The sequence below is a fragment of the Pogoniulus pusillus genome, chromosome 2, assembly GCF_015220805.1.
Source record: "Pogoniulus pusillus isolate bPogPus1 chromosome 2, bPogPus1.pri, whole genome shotgun sequence".
Lineage (NCBI taxonomy): Eukaryota > Metazoa > Chordata > Aves > Piciformes > Lybiidae > Pogoniulus > Pogoniulus pusillus.
In genome coordinates this window covers 10205554-10224185 of record NC_087265.1, presented here as the reverse complement: position 1 = coordinate 10224185, position 18632 = coordinate 10205554, and the positions used below count along the sequence as shown (strand labels likewise).

The 18632-nt window shown below is 41.1% G+C and overlaps 1 protein-coding gene across 9 annotated transcripts in view; it reads left to right on the top strand.

The window, feature by feature from the left end:
* The window catches only part of GPR39 (G protein-coupled receptor 39), an 88368-nt gene that overhangs the window by 37984 nt on the left and 31752 nt on the right, over positions 1-18632 (top strand). For 2 of the 9 annotated variants that reach the window (XM_064156066.1, XM_064156057.1), the window contains exon 3: positions 80-285. The exons of 2 other annotated variants lie outside the window; for them this stretch is intronic. In XM_064156066.1, the coding sequence (XP_064012136.1) occupies positions 80-201 (122 nt within the window). In that variant the 3' untranslated portion in view covers positions 202-285. Of the gene's footprint in view, positions 1-79; positions 286-4311; positions 4387-5225; positions 5314-10246; positions 10310-10759; positions 10995-18632 lie in introns of those variants that run through there. 5 more of the 9 variants (XM_064156080.1, XM_064156122.1, XM_064156072.1 and 2 more) reach the window with 5 other exon arrangements.

The following is an 18632-nucleotide window of genomic DNA, read 5'->3' as shown; positions in this document are numbered from 1 at the left end:
TAGAGAGGATAACATTGCTTAGCTACCCATCCTTGTCCTCACTCACAGTAAATGGCTTTCTTTTATCATGTTCTATTAGGTAGCATCTGCACAGATATTCAAGAGTCTGTTCAGCTCCAATCTCTAGATGTACCCTGCAAAAGGACTCGGCCTCAGCCCCTTTCAGAGAGTAGTCTAAATATTTTGTCCCTATTCATATAGCATTTGTGCAAATACACCTTGATGTTCTCCTCCTTATGATATTGCCAGCTGGTTTTCATTGAATGCCGTGACTGTCTTGCATAGCTAAAAGAGATACCGCCTCATGCTCAGTCTTTTGTTTTAGTGGTATATCTAGCATGGTGCTGCTGAAGGTAATTTTGATTTGAAGAAATCTCAGAAGACTGTCCTGATTGCTCCTTCCTAGAGAAATCCCTGGAGTTCAGCATATGGGTACCTCTTCTATTAAACTGCAAACCCCACAATTATTCTGGCACTTCTCCCACAAAGTGTAAAATTTAGGTTGTGAAACTTGCTTGTTATGGGGGCCAAATGTACAAAAGGGCTCCAAAAGAGGTTAAATGTAGCATTGAAGGATAATCCTGTCAAGAACAAGGTTATAATCTCCATGTTAGAAAGTCCTGATAGTGCTGAGTGCCAAAATCTCTATGTGAATTCTCTATGCTTGTTTCTTCCCCTACAGATGTCTATGTAGGATCATGACAGATGGGTATGAATGGGTAGATGAGTTCTAGGTCTGTCCCAGTAGGCTGCTCTTAATGTGAAACTTTCTGTACGTGCCAAAATAGGCAAGTAACCAGTTTGCCTTAAGCCAGCTACAGGACCACGAGCTTTTTACCATGGTAGAACAAAAAAGTTAGATTGGAAAAGAAAAAGATCAATTAAAATGCTGTCCCTGATGTTTTGGTTCCCCTTTTCCTACACCTCTCTCCCTGCTCAGACACAGTTTTTCAAGGAAAAAAATGTATCCATTACTGTGCATAATTTTTATCTCTATGTGTGTCAAAACTTGTCTTGTTTGATAAGCTCTGGTATTAGTTGATTTTTAAAAAAGTTCCTGTGCTTCAAATTCTGTCTCTCCAGTAAACACAATTTTGGAGCTCCCCGATTTTGAAAATAAACCTAATCTTACATTTCTCCTTTAAAAGTACTAAGAATGAACACCCTCAGAACTGAGTCTCTTAGTCATGCTCAAGGATATTTATAGAAAAGTTTTTCCAAGTCCTATGACTGAGCCAACAATTAGAATTAGACTTTTAAGGTAACTAAAGACTGCAGTACTTCAGCAATAGCATACAGAGATTCAAAGAGCTTTTATGCTTTAACATACTAGGGTTTTAACCATTAGATAAGAACTAGCGTGGTACAGTGAAGGACAAACAGAAGGCAAAAGCAAGCACTCTGGTCAAGTTTGCTTTTGCCTTTCAGACAGTAAAATGGCTAAAAGCCTTCTGACTTTCTGTCAAGTGTATTAAATGGATCTTTCTGATCAGTTGAAAGAAAATGCAGATCTGAAATAGATGGAATGGTTTGTATCACAGGTACTCCAAAGATGGTATTTAAGTGATATTTTTGTTTTGAAAGCTGAAGTACCCAAGTTCTGGTGGTAGTAATGATGGCATCAACTCCTGCTAAAATGTGTAAAAGCATCTATTTTACATTTGGCCCCCATAACAAGTAAGTTCCACAATCTAAATTTTACACTTTGTGGGAAAAATGCCAGAATAATTGTGGGCCACTCAATTCAAGAGAGATGTTGAGACACTGGAAAGTGTCCAGAGAAGGGTAATAAAGCTGGTGAAAGGTCTGGAACACAAAACCTATGAGGAGAGGCTGAGGGAGCTGGGGTTGTTTAGCCTGGAGAAGAGGAGGCTCAGGGGTGACCTCGTTGCTGTCTAAACTACCTGAAGGGAGGTTGTAGCCAGGTGGGGGTTGGTCTCTTCACCCAGGCAACCAGCAATAGAACAAGGGGACACAGTCTCAAGTTGTGCTAGGGGAGGTCTAGGCTGGATGTAGGAGGAAGTTGTTGCCAGAGAGAGTGATTGGCATTGGAATGGACTGCCCAGGGAGGTGGTGGAGGCACCGTTCCTGGAGGTGTTCAAGAAAAGCCTGGATGAGGCACTTGGTACCATGATCTAGTTGACTGGACAGGGCTGGGTGCTAGGTTGGATTGGATGATCTTGGAGGTCTCTTCCAACCTGGTTGATTCTGTGGTGTTTTCAGATGTACACATACCTTTGAAATTATTGCACAATGATTCTCAGGGTGTAATTCAGCTACTGAAGTATATTGGGTTAAGAGAAGTTTTTTCCTAAACTTGAGCTTTGGAAAAAATGCATTAACTGCCTATATTGAGATTGGAGAAAAGGGCTACTAAAATGACTGGAGAATGGGGAGACAAACCTTTAACAGAATCTAACCCAAGGGTATATTGTTCAGTGTGTCAAAATGAAGTATGTGGCTGGTTTTGAGTTGTCTGTACATACACTGAGGCAGTGAGTACCAAGCAATGAAGAAGGTCTGGTTTGTACCCTGGTTTGGAAGTCTTGCAAAACTGACTATATGCAGAGTGACTCTGGGTACCTTGTGCAATGAGTTAAGCTTAGCAGACTTGCTGTGTGTCTTTAGAAACTTCCATGGGTGCCCAGCCTGTTTAAGCCAAGCTTTCTATCAAGGAGATTGCAGTTGCCTTTATTTCATTTGTAGGGCCAAGGACCTTCCCTCCAGCAGGCACAAATCATCCTCTTCAGTTTAGAGACTTGAGTCTGAAAGTTGTAGTACCCTTGTTAAAATTTGCAGAGCTTTAAATCCATACTGAATATGGATTTGCTAATTTGGTCTGTGAAAAAAAACAACACCACCTGGAAATAGAAGAGCAAAATGTGAGAGTTCTGCTGAAACTGCTGGTCTGGTAGATACGAAAGGCCATCACCCCTCAGATGGAGAAGTCTCTGAACAAAGCCAGAGCAGAACTGATTTCTCTGTGCCTGTGGAGATTTGTGAATGTATACCTCTTCTCTCTTTTGGTGCTTCTCTTGTGACCTTTCTTAAAAGTTTTCCCTCACCTAGTGTACTTGGAAGCAGCCTTGAGAGTTCATTGTTAAAAGTTAATGTCTGGAGAGTGAAACTTTCCATGGTCTTGATTCCCTTCCTTCTTCCTATTCCTGCTCATATACACATCTGCTGAATTCTAACAAGCTTTTTGATAGTGACTTGGAATTCAAATATTCCCTTTCTATTTGTCTTCTGTTCCAAGCCAAGATTTAAATGCATTCTTTTCTATTCTAAGGAGCATATTGACAATTTAGTAAACGATGTCCTGCAGTGCAAACGCTCTGATATTACAAAATATTGCAATGTTCTCTGCATTGATCTAAATGATGGCATTGGCATGAGAAGTAATAGGTCTGTAGGGGACATGAATGAGTATAGACAGAAATGAGAAAATTTCTCATCATGAGAAGGACATGTTCAGGGACATCCTTCCAAGTGGAGAGCTGGACTAAACCTGTTCAGCTTCTGGGACAGAGAATGTGATAATTTCTGCAAGTCCACCATGTGATTGCTGTGGTAGCAGCAGAGACATGTCTCTGGTTGTGAAGTCCAGGCCTTTGCTGGGTTGGAAGGAAGAAGTTAGTTATTGTTCTTTGCTATGCCAGTGTGTGACTTCATACCTTCCACTGAGAGGGTGCTGTACTTGCAAAGAAGGTCCAGCATGCTTATGCAGGATGAACACGTTTTTGGCAAATACCTGTTGCCAAAAGGAGGCTTTCACAAAGCTGATCTGGTACCACACAGCTTGGTGCAAACATGGGTCCCCTGCTGTAAGTGAAGGATCCATTTCCTGTGTGTTCTGCTCTCTGAATCAAGAGCAAGGTATTGCCTGTGCTGCTCCTCCTCATGCCACCGATCTGCTCTGACAGTCTGCCTTGATACCTCACTTCACAACCTACATGGCCATCAGTCTCCCTGTGCTCAATGACTGCTATTCAAAAGCCTACCTCTAAGTCCCTATCTCCAAGAGAGAATTGCTTTAACCTTATCAAATAGAGGTGAAATTTAAAATGACTTAATGTTTATTTGCTGACAGGCAGGAATGCCCTCTAAATTGACTGTCACAGCTCAAACGAAATGCTGTGGGACCAAATCATAACCTCTTGTTGGCTTTCAATGAAACAATGTTAAGTTTGGGGATTGGAGCTATTATTTTGGCCTCCCTGGATGTATGGATAGCATTTTCATTTTTAAGTTTTATGGGATGCAGTTATATTTTATATTTGCATAATTCAAATAGATGAACTTCTCAAACAGGTAGAGAAGACTTGATTTCATTAACTGGGGTTGCAGCCATTCCCATCTTTCATGCAAATGGTAAATACCTTTCCTGTAAGTATACTTTAAAGATTCATTTCTTTCTCTAATCAAGTGGTGAAATCCTACCCTTAGGAACCAGAATTGATTTCTGTTCCCTTCAGACTGAATAGCGTAGACCTTATTTGGGTTAACATCTGCCATGAAATGTAAGGTTAACCCTTCTGTGTGCTGCAAATCAGCTGAATGTGTTCCTGCTTGCTTTTCCAACACATTGGAAAGGTACACAGTGTAGTCGTCCTGCAAAAGCAGCTGTCAGCTCGGGAAGCTCTGCCTATTGCCAACAAGGATCTATTTCCACTGAAACCCTGACCTTGAAAGCTAGTTTTTTAATTTCCTCTTGGGCCTTGAATGCCATAATTGATTATGGTTGTTTTGGTTTTAGTCTTTAACAATCAAGGTGAAGAATTACTTTCAAATTTGTTAAGATGTCAGGAGGAAGGCTCCTACATGCATGGACAGTGTCAGGGAGCCACAATAGGCTCCCACAGGCCTTCCACAAAGCGCTAACTTTTCTGGTTGGAAATGGAAATGAGACAGAAACATTCCTCTCTCAGAGCTGGCACCTGTGCTTTGCTCTCTGTGGGGAATCCCTTGGGGCATGAGAGAGCTCTACTGCATTAATGCAATTTAATAGACATCAGTGGAAAATTAAAGATATCTGATGTTGGTCCACATAGTCTTAGGGATGGATACTCTGCAGCCCGAGCCCACAGCTGGGACTCCAGTCCACAGCAGTGCTTAGGTGAATTTCCTCTCCTCCTTACTACCGAATTGTCCACATATCTTTGTATGCTATTTTCTGGTTCATCTTCTTGGTAATAAAACTCTGCATTTTGCTTCCTCTTTTTCAGATATATCACTTTTCACTTCAGTTGTCTTATATTAGTTGAAACAGATAGCCTGACCCTTTGGCCACTATGCTTCCCTGAAATATTTCCTAGTGCTTTCATTGAAAGCAGGATGCTCTGCTACATTCTAATGAAAAGCTGCTTTAAAAACAGCAGGGAAAAGAAAAAAGGGAAAAAAAAACTTGGTAATTTGGGATGCTTAGTTTTCTGGTTCTCTTTGTCTTGGAACACAAAGCAGTCATTGGAGAGGGCTTTTTTCTCTGCACTGAAAGTGAATTTATAGTGTGCCCTCCGCCTCTCCTGCCCACTAGTCTGCCCTGTAGAAGAAAGGAGGTCAGCTCACTGAACAGCTCAAGAACAGCCATTTTCCCTCTTGTAATAAAGGAAGAATTTAGTCTATAATTGGCCCTAATTAGTAAACCCCACCTTAAGCATATAAACCTTGTGGTGTTTGACCTCTGAAATTCCTGGTGTGGGGATGCGCACTGGGTAGCAAGCCCTGAGCTTGCTCTGGTGTTTCAGTTCCTGCATCAGACGTCAGCTGCCTTTCACAAATTAGTTTAAAAGTTCAGCACTGTGACTCCCAAGAGCTTTTCATCAGTCAGTCTTTACTGCTTCATTTAGTTAAACTTTGACCTGCTCCTTCAGACCTCTGAGTTGTCTGCACTGCTGGGGCATGTTAAGGCCCAATGGTTGGTATCAGCTCAAAGAAAGGAAACAGTAGACTGGGAGCTACTCTGTTTCTGCTTTTCTAGGGGTTCATGTGGTACCAAAAACAAAGTGCTTAGAAACCCACAGAGAATGCTGAAATAGTCTTTATTTTATACACCCACAGACACGCCTCTGTGTGTGTACGTATACACATACACACATAGATAGGAGTATTGAGTAATTAGGAGTAGCCATTCTCATCAAATCATTTGTGATGCCTCAAGACACGTTCCTCATGCTGAGCAGCTTCCTCACAATTTGAAGTTAACAGCAGCCCAGAGCCTTTTTGTCTGGCAACGTGTTACATTTTACAAGTAAAGCAGCCAAAAAGCGTGAAGCAATTGCTCCCTCTTGGTGTCTCTGGAATTTAGGGAGATTTCAGTTTCGGGGTAGGTTTTTGATTCGTTGATTTGTTTGGTTTAGTCTGCAAGCAGACTCAGCTCAAAGGGGCCCAGGTGCCATCCTGAGCAGCCATGTTCTGGAAAAAATCTCATTCAGAAAAAGCCTCAAGAGCCTATAGAGTGAGGCAGGTGCCTTGCTTGTCAGGGAGCACTGCAGATTAACACACTGAATTCTGTATGATCTAGAAGCAATTTAGAGTTTTGGTGACAAAAATCTTGTTGGCTGAATTCTGCTTTCAAGTCATTGCAGGTCAGGAATAATTACCATCCTTACATCACCTTTTTAAAATTCTTCTTTTCTTGGAGAAACGCTGAGAAAACCTCTTGTAACCCTCTGATGCAAGGGCCATTTGAGCAACAAATGAGGCACGAATTCTGTTGCTGCTCTAGCAACAGAATTCCAGAAATGCAGAGAATCTCAGAAGTCTTCTCAATAGTCCTTTATTACAGCATTGTAGAATTCCCAGCATTACAGAGTCTTGAGTCCCATTTACAGTAGTAGTCCTGGAAACCCTTAACAGAAGTAGCTAACCGAAGTCCTTAGCAGACCTAAGCCCCCTTATTGCTCAGAGTGGCTGTTTATTTTCTCTTTCTTATCAATCCCTGAACCAATAAAACCCAACCACATATGCAAGCTAAAATCTTTTCCCAATAAGAGGTGCCAGAGTGTCAAGGAGGTGGCTTCTGCAAGCATGTTCCAATCTCTCCAAGAGGGGTGATAGGCTGAATGGGCCCCATTGCTTTTCCAGTCTGGGGGGGAATTAGTAATAGAGGATTTGATGGTTTAGGAGACCAGACAGAGTGAGTCACAAAAACTGGAGAACTGGTGTCAATGAAAGGCACCATCACTGGAGGTCTTCAAGAAGAGACTGGATGAGGCACTTAGTGCCATGGTCTACTTGACTGGATAGGGCTGGGCGATATGTTGGACTGGATGATCTTGGAGGTCTCTTCCAACCTGGTTGATTCAATGATTCTAATCAAAGGGTGCCAACATGTAAGGATGTTGTTCTTGGCACACGTGGAATGTTATTATTTTGACAGTGTGCAATTGGTCAGCTAAGGAATCATGCACTCTGCACACTTCCAGCAGCTCTTGTATGCAAGACAGTGGCTGCAACAAAAATCACTGTCCCCACAGTCCAGGTCCTGTTTTAGTGTATTGATGGTTCTGATCATTTTTGCTGAATGTGGTTTTGAGGAGAGAATTCTGAGGAGTGAAATAAATCTGTTGAAAGTAAAACATCATGCTTTTGATCCAAGCACTGAGGTTCTATAGGAGGAACAGAAACAAAAATCTCATGATAACCCTTCTGCTTGCCTAAAATAGAAAACCTACCTAGTTAATGAATATAAATGAATGTACATTCACTTCCTTTTTTTTTTGAGGTTACTAAAGCTCATTAACATTAGGTACCACAATTTATTTAAAGCAGTTGAATAATTATTCTGCTTTGTATCCCGTGAACATGCAAATTATTTATTACTGAGGGTTTGGTGTTTAATTTTTTTTCTTTAAAGTGTACCCTTGAAATCACATTGGGGACATATTTTTGTCATCACTGGAGTTTTAAAAACAGTATTTTACAATAAGTAACTCTGGTATACAAGCAAAGAAGAAAAATTGGGCAATGCTATAGAAATTCAATAAACTGTGATGCATTGTCTTACAGGAAGGGACCTGAAATTCTTTGGAGCAAAATAATGTATTGACAATTTGGGGTTACACAAGTAGAATTCAATATTCAGCATAATTAAATTAGAAATTAATAGCTTCAGGAAAACAAAACAGTTTTTCATATGAAATTTTTAATGGGTGAAGCAACTTTGTTTCATTGTGACACCAAGTGGATCAAGGTGCTTTGGCTGAGAGTTATTTTCCAGCAGATCATCATGAAGTGACTTGTCTGTGTGGGCCTTGCCTGTTGTGCTAGTCTAATGAGAATTCATTGCTCCCTGGTAGAGAATGCCACAGCTTCTGATGTGTTGTTAGTTTTGCCAAGCAGGCTGAGTTAACTCTTTCTAGGTCCATCTTTTGCTAAAATTGCATCTTCCCTTTTCTCCACCATTCATCCTCTAGACTGAGAAAGGGAGAAGGGAGCAGGTACTGTCTGCTGTTGGAGGTGATCAGGAGCCATGCCGTTGTGGAGATTTTGGAGGCTTGTTCCTGGCTGTCCCTTTTGTTAACTTTAAAAAGCTGACCATAAAACAGGAGTCCCTTTAGCCTGTTAAAACTGGTTCTCTATGTTTGCACTGAGATATTATCAAAGTCTTCTCTGGGCTGGGAGCACATTCATACCTTGTAGTAGGTAATAGCCTGTAAGGGCATTTGACGTGTGTGAAGGGAGAGAAACACTGAGATTCTTAAACACTATTATTCTTTTAAATGTAGTAACACTTTTTTACAGTGACTATCGCTTCAGTATGACAATTTTTCAGGATTAATGACTAAATCATGGGCACTTCTAGCCAAAATAAATGAAAACATTGAGGTGAGCACCATAACAGAGCAGAAAGTTTCAGTATTAGGTCTTTCTTCCCATAGGAATACTGATTATTGTTTCCAAGTTCTGTGTATATACCCACAGAGGAACATACACCATTTTAAAGGTGAGGGAAGATAAAAAATGGATCCCTGCCAAAGCACTTGAACCGCATCTAAGGAGTATTATGGGACAGAACAAAGTTCTGCAGCTGGTGAACTTTATGGCAAAGTTGCATTTCATCCTCAGACCAGTTGTAAAAAGACAAGTTAAAATAAATCCTGTACATTCTGCAGATGTGCAGACAATTCATGAATAAAATGTTTCTGCAAGCAACCTATTATGGCTATAATAACAAGTTTAAAAAAATTCAAAGCAGCTGGATGCTGCTCATTTAGAATCCCCAAATTCTGCAAACAGTGATATCTGGTAGCCTAGCCTGACTTAGCAGAAGCAGTACTGATTTATACTAATGTAGGTACTTCAGTGACATGTCTTGTCGTTTGTCTATTACATGGTAGTATTTTGGAGCCCAGTTTGAGGCCAGGGGACCACTTCATATGTGCTGTTCTCTATGTCAAAACATACCTGCTCTACGTAATTAGAGCCAGGAAGAATGGTAAAAAGAAAATATGACATATGCAGTTGATCTTCCCTAGCTTTTATTAACACAGCTGTTGTATATTAAGTGTGCATACTAAACATTTTGAAACTAGATTAGAAATGTTTATTTATTGAAGTGGCCCAGCTACTTCTGAGCCCTACAGGCTATGTGACAACTGTGTAGCACGCTTTCAGTGATTCAGTTTTGCATTTGCTGAAAACGTACATGCAAGAATCTTCATTGTAAAAGCAATTATTTTTCTTTGAAGAGCTCATCATTACCAGGAGCTCCAATGTGTTGCATTTTTTAAGATATTCATCATGGGTTAGTAGATTAAAGTGAACTGCAGTCAGCTGTCAAGGAGAGATTGATCTGACTAGCAAGGAATGCTGCTAGTAGACTTTCACTGTCAGCCACCTCTGATGCTGGTGTTGGAAGATGAAGAGGATTATTTTCACCAGCTTGTAGCTGCTCGGAGGAAAAACAACTTCTGCTTATTTGCAGATTAGCCTAGACATAGGCTCTGCTTCTCTGAAGAAAACTCCTTAATATAACTTGCATTGAGGCTCTGAATTTCAGGCTGTTTGTATTTCTCCCTTGGCAGCATTAGAAAACCTCATCTCTCCCTGATCTGCATTTGAATAGCCTTCATTTTTTAATCTGTTTTAGATAAGGGACTTCTCTGCTTTAAACACTTCCTCTCTTTCTCATTTGCGCATGGAGCGTTGGAAGGGTTTTTTGGGGTTTTGTGGTGGTGGTGGAGTGGTGATTGTTTGGTTTTTTTTGTCTTGAGTCTGTGCAATAGTCTAACTATTTGCTTTACAGTGTCTCTGGTTTGTCGTTGATGAGCAGTCGTATTTCCAAATGGACTGACTACGGGTCTCCTGAGTGAGTCTGTTCTGTCTGATTGTGTCTTGGAGTAACACAAGGACAGCCTGCAGGCTTGTTTGTTCATACTCCTGCACATTCAGATACATTGGTGTATTAAATGTCTGTGCTTCATGCATTTCTGATGGCAGGATTCCTGGGACACAGAGTGTAGGCTTAGCATTTCTAATATGTAGCTTCATGTGCAAAAGAATTATATGGAGTGTGGAAAAATTAACAGAGCAATTAAACTGTACAGTTTAATTCAGGCACACATCACTCCACAGGAGTAGGCATTTGTATGAGTGATGTGGGTGTCACTTTAATGCTTGCAGTACAACCAAATATTTTAGACTTTTCAAAAGACATGATGCTAATGGTGCAGATTTTTTGAGCCCATTAATATTGAAATGTGAAGAAATGAAGCTGAAACCAATCCTTCCTTTCCCGTTTTTCCTCTACATCTTCCAGCCATATGCCAGTTCCAGGTCAACCAGCAATGAACAAACATGTGGTATGTCTAAATGGGACAAATGTGTGCAATTTACTACTGGCACTTGATCTGAGACCAAACATGAGTAATTAACCAGTTTTGGGAGACTGATCTTCCTTTTTTGTCCTACCTGCAAACCTTTTCTCCTCAGCTGACTGAACAGCAGTCTGTGAGTATGTACCTGCAGATAGACAATAAATTGCTTTGAAGTTCTCTCTTCTTGAGCATCTTCCCTGACTTTAATTTGGTATTTTATATGTGGAAAATATGATTATATAGGCTGCGGCTTGACAGAGGGTGATTTCCCCTCAAATGCCCATAAAACATAAAGTGATTGCAAAGTGGCCACCACTTTATGCCTCAAAGACAACATCCTTTCTGTGGCTGATAAAATCCTAAAGCCAGGAATGTCCCATGTTCTTAGAATCTACAGCTCCCTCTTACATCCTACCCCATAACAGCTTTTTTACAGCTCTTGTGCCCTTCCTCAAGAGGGCCTGGCAGTTGCCTGAAAACAAGCACCGAATCTGATGACCAGAGATACAAGCTTAGTCTGATTGAAGAAGAGCCAATATTGTCTGCTCTCTTTTTTTTGGAGCCCATCCTAAGAAGACTTTTTACTTCTGTGGCTAGAGAAAGAGTTGGCAGCTTCATAAAGCCATATTACTTGTTAACTGTTACAGATGAAGATAATCTGAAACATAGGAGCTACTAATAACAGAAAGCACTGGAGAGAAAAAGATTTTCTATATGGGAAATTGCCCAACCACAGCATACTAAAGATTTTATTCCCTTCATAAGTCAGGATTCTGACTTCAGCTAAAGCTTTTACCACTTCAAAATTTTATCCTACTGTCCAGCTGCCTTTTTGTTTCTTTTGGAGAACCAGTTAAGACTTTACTTTTTAAAACCCCTTTCCCATGCCCCAGCGCCATACATTAACAAACATGCCTATAGTTTGCTTACATCTGGCCAGATTTATTTGTTATTTAACCTGCTTGCAATTAGAACTCTAATATGAAAACTCCTTCACTATTCTGGAGCAAAGAGCAATTTTTTTTTTCAGTGCTCAGTAGTAGCAAATATTCTCTCTCATTCTCCTTTTCTTCCCCCAAACCAAAAGTAAATAGGATTTCATTTCATTCCCTCAGCCCCTACCTTAAGTTGTTCTGGCTCAATGGCACCATCATCATGCTTTTATTTAACAGGTTTCATTCTTTACACCTTTGAAGTAATCATGTTTACTAGCAATAACTGCTAAATTTGTAACCCTTACACTCGGGGACTATGCCCTCGCATCCTCTGGTTTTGCTATAGAAATATTAGACAACTTCAAATGCTGTAGCTGGAAGAAGAACCTTCCTGGATTTATTTTTCTTTTTCTCTTAAAAAGCATCAGAAATTATTTGAATGTCACACAAAAAGATTTGTGTTGCAGAATAGCTGGAAAGAGGGTTTCCCTCCATTTGTATTCATGACAGCTTCAACATATCCAACTATCAAAACCTATTATGAAGGGCTGTATTGTAGTGTAGATAGATTTTATGCTTGTCATAACACAAATCTATAGGTAAATTTGTCAATGATACATTCACAGTCATATTGCCATATTTCTCATAGAAAATGTTCCTAATGATAACAGCCAACTTGAATATCTGTAGTGTGTAAGTCTGAGGATATTTGGTTGCTGGGTTTTAAGAAAAAATGTTTTAAATTACCAGGAGTTTTTTCAGTTTGAAGCAAATTTAGGAACACAACATTTAAACCAAAAGTAATTTACTGAGCTAGTTACTTTTTACATCCTCTTTTAATAAGGTGTGCACGGTCCAACAAGCTTCTTTCTATAAGTTCCTGTGCTCAATTTTTCCCTTATTCCCATTTATATGTGACTTGTCTAGCCCATGTTAGCAGCTTATCCTGGAATTAATTTCGACAGGTTGATGAAAAACCAACCTTCCTTGGATTGATATTTTGAAACTAGGGTTTGTTTGAGCTCTGAAGCTGTCTTGAAAAACTAGAAAAGTCTTCTAGTGTCATTCAGACATTAGAAAATGTCTGAAAGAAAGAAGTAAACTTCCATTTCTTCAGTGTTTCAGTTCTCATCTTGTCCTTGCTTCTGTGTTTATTAGCTGAAATAAGCCCGAGGGTGACCTGACCATGCAGTTATAGGGAGGGAGCATGAAGAAAAAGAAAGGAGAGGGGTAATGGGGAAAAAAGGTCACCCATTTGTTTCAGTACTGAAGCTCAGGCTTTTCTTCTCATCAGACCAGAGCTATTTAGAACAGCATATTTGTTGGGCTTTTGGAGGCGGTGGCATGGTGTTTTGTTTGGAGGAGGTGGTGTTTGTTTATTTGTTTTTCTTCTCCTCAAAAAGCTTAAAATGTTCCTGGTCTCTCTATCTCAGCACTAAGGAATAAGAGACTAAAAAGTCCTTACTGTATTAAGAAGATAGAGCCAAAAGGCATTGCCGTGATGGTTTGGTCTCATCTGCAAAATCAATATTTGAGGTGTTCCCTGTTCCTGTAACCCCATAAATAGCAAATCCATCTGAGGCAGTGCAGAAGGAAGAACTGAGGGTAAAGCCTGGTTTTGGGGCATTCCAGGTTGTATCACATCTGCACTGGCACCTCGTACTAATACACATTAATGTCACTTCTCGCATGAACAAGCCCAAAGGCACACACCTGCTGCAACATCAGAACTTAATGCTGTTGTCCTTGAGCTCTGACTAATTTCCTTTCCAAACATAACAAATGATATCAGCCATTGACTGAAAGACAAATGGAGTGATGCCAAGAGGAAAAAAGAAATCTGAATTAAAAGGTAACCCTCCCCAGCGAGATCTGGGAGAGTCCTGGAAGAGCTGAGTGTGCCCTGTCACAGGTGCCCTGGGCCCAGTGAGAGCAGGAATACTTGGTGTGTGTGATGGGTTGGCTCAGCCAGTGCATCTTGACTTGCCCCTTGGGTGGTTGGGGAGCCGCCCAAAAGTGTCTGTGTGTGAGACATGAGACAAAGGACAATGCCTAATCCCCTCACATGGTGTTCTGCCAGAGTCAGGAGCCAGACAGTGTGACTCTCCACAGTGATCTGCAAGGGCTGGTTTCAAACTGACGAGTATTTGTCTGGATGAAACCAAAGGTGGTGTATGGGCACTGCACATTGCACGTACAAACGGCCAGTGGGGTACCTAAGCTTTGGCAGTGCTGAGCTGGATCTGTCCACACCTGTGAGCCTGCTGCACTAGAGACTTCTGTTAGATCTTGGCATCTCTTTCTGGGCCCATTCTCCTCCCTCAGTCACTCTCTGTCTTTGCAGGCACCATTACAGTTTCTGTTTTGTGTTGTGAGCACACACAAAAATCTGCCTACTAGCTAATTTTGGAGACACAATGCATAGTTTCCTGGACAAAGGACTTGTGTTCTGAAGAAAAACAGTACAAACCTAGTCAGAAGAGACTTTCTGACTCCATTTTGCAGGGATTCTTCATGTTTCTTTTGCAGGTTAAACTACTGCTCTATTCCCTGTCATTCAGCCCCAAGTACACAGCAGTGGCGTTCAGGATGAACCCAAATTGGGTCTGTGTTTACGAGGGAGGCAAAATAAAATGAGCAAACTAGTTTAATTATTCCCCATTCAGATGTAATTTAGCTGCATTGCACTAAGGAAAAAAAATGCTGCTGGGATGTTATGAGACAATTACTAAGATAATGGAAAATAGTTAATACCCCTCATGTCTGTGAAAGAATGTTCTCCCCTCTGCTTCAGTGTACTCTTGAAAGGATTTTCTGTATTGTATTTCCAGTCAAGAATATCTTTTCCCTATGGAAATATAACAAAATCCTGTCACAGTCCAAATTGATTTATGGTTTGGATATCATACAGTTCAAAGAAATCACCTTGGTCCTAAGCCTGCCACAGGGCACAAATCCAGACACTGTGGAATGAGTACTTCTCCTTTGGGAATAAGGAGTGATAGGTACACTCTCTCACCTGGCAGTTTTGATTGTGCCCTGTTTCCTAGCAGGCACATCTGTGTGCACCCTAGGACCTTTCACAGCAGCCATTTGAAACATTTCACCAATATCTCAGGCATCCAAAATGTATCACATGTACCTTCCTCTATTATGTTCAAGATGGAGGACTTTTTTTTATCTCTTGCACTGTGAAAGAAAAGCTAGAATAGCAAATTTGCCAGTAACTTGTCGGTTTATCTCCCCAGTATTCATCAAACGTGAAAACACTTGCCCCTTGGATATGAGCTCTGAGCTCAGCTCCTTTGTGGTCCCTCTGAGCGACCTTGTTCAAGCTGTACCTTCTCCCTGTGCTTTGGACACTTCTGCAGCTTAAGGGCAACAGTTTCTGAGTCCTTTGTAAGCGTGTTTTATTTACTGCAGTGGATTTTGCCATTATTGACTGCTAGCACCTAGGGGCACAGCAGGGTGAGCTTGAGCATGCAGGGGCATTAACACAGATTTCCTCACTTTTCCTGTTTTGAAGCTCTTCCTTGGGGTAAGGACTTGGAGTTGTTTTTTTTTCCTGTATGTTAGTCTCTCAACTGTGCAACTCCCATTAAAAGTCAACCTCCCTGTGCAACTTGATAGGAAAAAAAAGTCTTGTTTAATGTGAGATTAGTTTAGGCTTTTGTACTTGGTTTCCTTGGGACTCTAATGGCAGTCTGAAAAAGAAAATCACCCCAGAGAACATCTACCACTTTGGGTTTCACATAAATGTAATCCAATTACCCCAGTCTAGGCCATGCAGAACTATTTGGTCTGAGGTATGCATCAATCTAGGAGAAGTACAATATACTGAGCTGAAAAGAAGGCAGATTGGGCATATTTCTTAATAGCATAACACAATGCAATTGCCAAAGGAAAGGCATATGCTTCTGTCCTGCGTTACGCAGTTGCCTGAACTGAGTAATTTGTGGGGGGGAGAGGGAGTGAAGTCCTTGCAGGAAGGGATTTTAGAGGTATCTTCCCTGGAGGACAGTTTTGTAAAGGCATACCATCTGGTGCATTCAAAATGCAAAAAAGATTTGTTCTTCAGAAGTCTGAGCCAGGGATAAAAGTCCATCCCTGCCAGGGATGGCTTAGCAGTATCCAGAGAGAGGGATGAGTTTTATCATAAACAGTGAAATTCTCCTTTTCCTCCGCCCTTAACCTCTAATTCAAACATCAAATAGACTGATCTTACCGTAGCTGCTGGTTTCTGTAATGAAACTTTCTGATGTCCTTGCTTACTGTGAACTGAGCAATGAACTGTTTCATTACTATTTCTGCTTTGCTCCCAGGCACCTTCATTTTACACAGGGGTCAGAAAGGGGTTAAACACAAATGCTGACATTATCCCAAGCAAAGCCTGCACTGGGGCTCAAGCTGTCTGCACCTTCCTCACATGCCTTCAGCTGCTGTCAGATGACTGCTGTGGTATAGAAGCTTATGGCTGCTCTCAGTATCAGCCTCAATATTGGCACCTCTCAGGCCTGAGCTCTAATGTTTGAGTCTCTTTGCAGAATTAAGCATTTTTGCTCCGTGCCTTGCAGGATAGATTTTGAATTGCCTTTCAGAGGAACAGTTGGGCATTTAGCTTGCCTTGGAGACACCGCTGGCTCTGGTAATGGAAGGCCATCGGGATGTCGCCGTCACAACTAAAGCTCTCTGCAGAGGCTGGAGGCCTGCAGGAGGCAACCACTGGCTTATACTTTATCTAAGCACAAGCTATTTGGGGCTTACAGTGTGCTTAATGCTCCTATCAGGTGGGCTCAGGCTATTCACAAAACAGACTATGAGGTCTAAGTATAAGTTAAGATTTTACAACAAAAGATTATGCAGCCACTGAGTAAGAAGACATTATAGCATTGTGCCTGAACGTTGGGAACTGTGACCACAGCCACACAGCTCCCGGCATAGCTCACGGCTGCAGGGTGAGTTTCCTTCTGGAATTTGGGCCTGAGAGCCATAAGAGAGGAATCTGGAAATACTGAGAAATTATACTCATCTCTAACTAGCACTAGATCCACAGTTAGTGCTGTGAATATCTGCATCTGCACAAAAGCAGCAAGACAAGCACTGTGGAAAGTGCCTTCCTTAGCTCAGTGGACTATAAAGCTCCTGTGGTTTCTCAGGTATTGTGATGGTTTGAGTATTACCCACTCCCCCACACTTGTGAAAATCACCCAGACTAGACTCAACCCATCTGGAGATTGAATGAAACTATATGTTTACAGCTTAGCACAATATACAAGCAGATATTTACAAAATATACAGCTATAGACAGAAACATACAAGTTTAAAAAAGTAATACAGAACACAACACCCCTCCCAGAAACCCAAGTTCCCAGGAGAGGCTCCCACCACCCTTCCACCTTCTTCCTACCCCTCTACCTTACCGCAGACTGCCTTGCATTCAAGGTGCGTTTGGAGGATCAGCCACAGGGGTTAGGAAGCAAATGGCTTAGCTAGGCAGCAAGTTAGGGAAAGAAGTGCATGCAGCCCAGAAGCCAGAGAGCAACTCCATTATCTGTGTTCTGGTTCTTATACATCTCAGCAAGTAGACATCACCATTGTTTCCTTTTCACAGCCTATATCTAATTCTTCTCACCAAAATATCCCAGCTAGGCTCAAACTAGCACAGGTATGCTGTGTGATACGTTCCCCATGGACTACTTTCCCACAGCTGATATCCTGGCAATCTTCCTCTTCGTTGTTCATGTCCACAGAGCTTCAAACTTGTCTTTGTTTACTTGAGCTTCTCTTTAACATGCAGCAAATCGATGTGCTGATCTGAGCACTGAGATCTGAGCAATGTTGCCCCTCTTTCAGATGTGCCTTTCTGGCATAATCAGACATAAAAGAAAGCTAACCTTAATCAGTTCCTTTATTTAGAAACATGTCTTACACTGGCTTTTCTCATACTAGGAAAAGAAAAACATTCTTATTTGCCAAGTACAAGAAGTCTGTCATCTTCCACAGGTACTTCTGCAAATGAGAAACTTGTCAAAAATAACTTTTCTTCTGTTCCTTTTTATTTCTTCAGCTCTTCCTTTGGATTTGTGGATAGATTTTTGTGTCTTTGAAGCCTGATAGCTTTAATCTAATTCCAGACTTCCTTCAATTTGGGCACCTAATGTGTAGTATTTTGGACCTCAGAAGGTAGTAACTCACTGCAAAGTTATTTGGCGTCTTTGGATGCCCTATAGCTAATGGATGCTTTAGCCTTGAGAAAGTAAGCTGGGTCCTAGTGGTGATGCTTTACTTTGTGTTCCTTTTATTTGTTTCTTATTGACATCTGAAATGCATTTACTGCAATATTATTGAGTTCTGACAACTCCCACTTGAAATATATTTTTGTCATTAATTTTGTGATGTTTGCTTGGTTAAGCCCTTGCCTGGATATAACTGTAACAGTTAACACTGGTCACAGCTTCTGCCCTGCCCTTATTCTTGCCAATTGAAGGAGAGAGGGACCACAAGAGCAAAATCTGTTTTCTTACTGTGATAACTTTCATGATCAGGCAAATTAATGCAAAATAAACCTGTTACAGAAGAGCCATGGTAGGGTTGACTATTATGAATAAATCAAATTATTTAAACTGGGGCTTTTTCCTGGCAACTCTTCTTTTCCTACCTTCTTTGGCTGACCTTTCTCTTGCTTGGAGGATCTTTATGAACCTGACAGAGCTTGAGAGCTGAGGAAAAGTTATTCAAATGTAACTTATACAGTAGGGTTAAATACTGCTCTTTGCCTTCCCCATGTATGCATTCCCCTTCACAGCTACCTCAACTAACAGAGCACAATGCCAATGAGGCCAAAGGCACAAAGTCACCATCAAACTTGGGAGAATATATT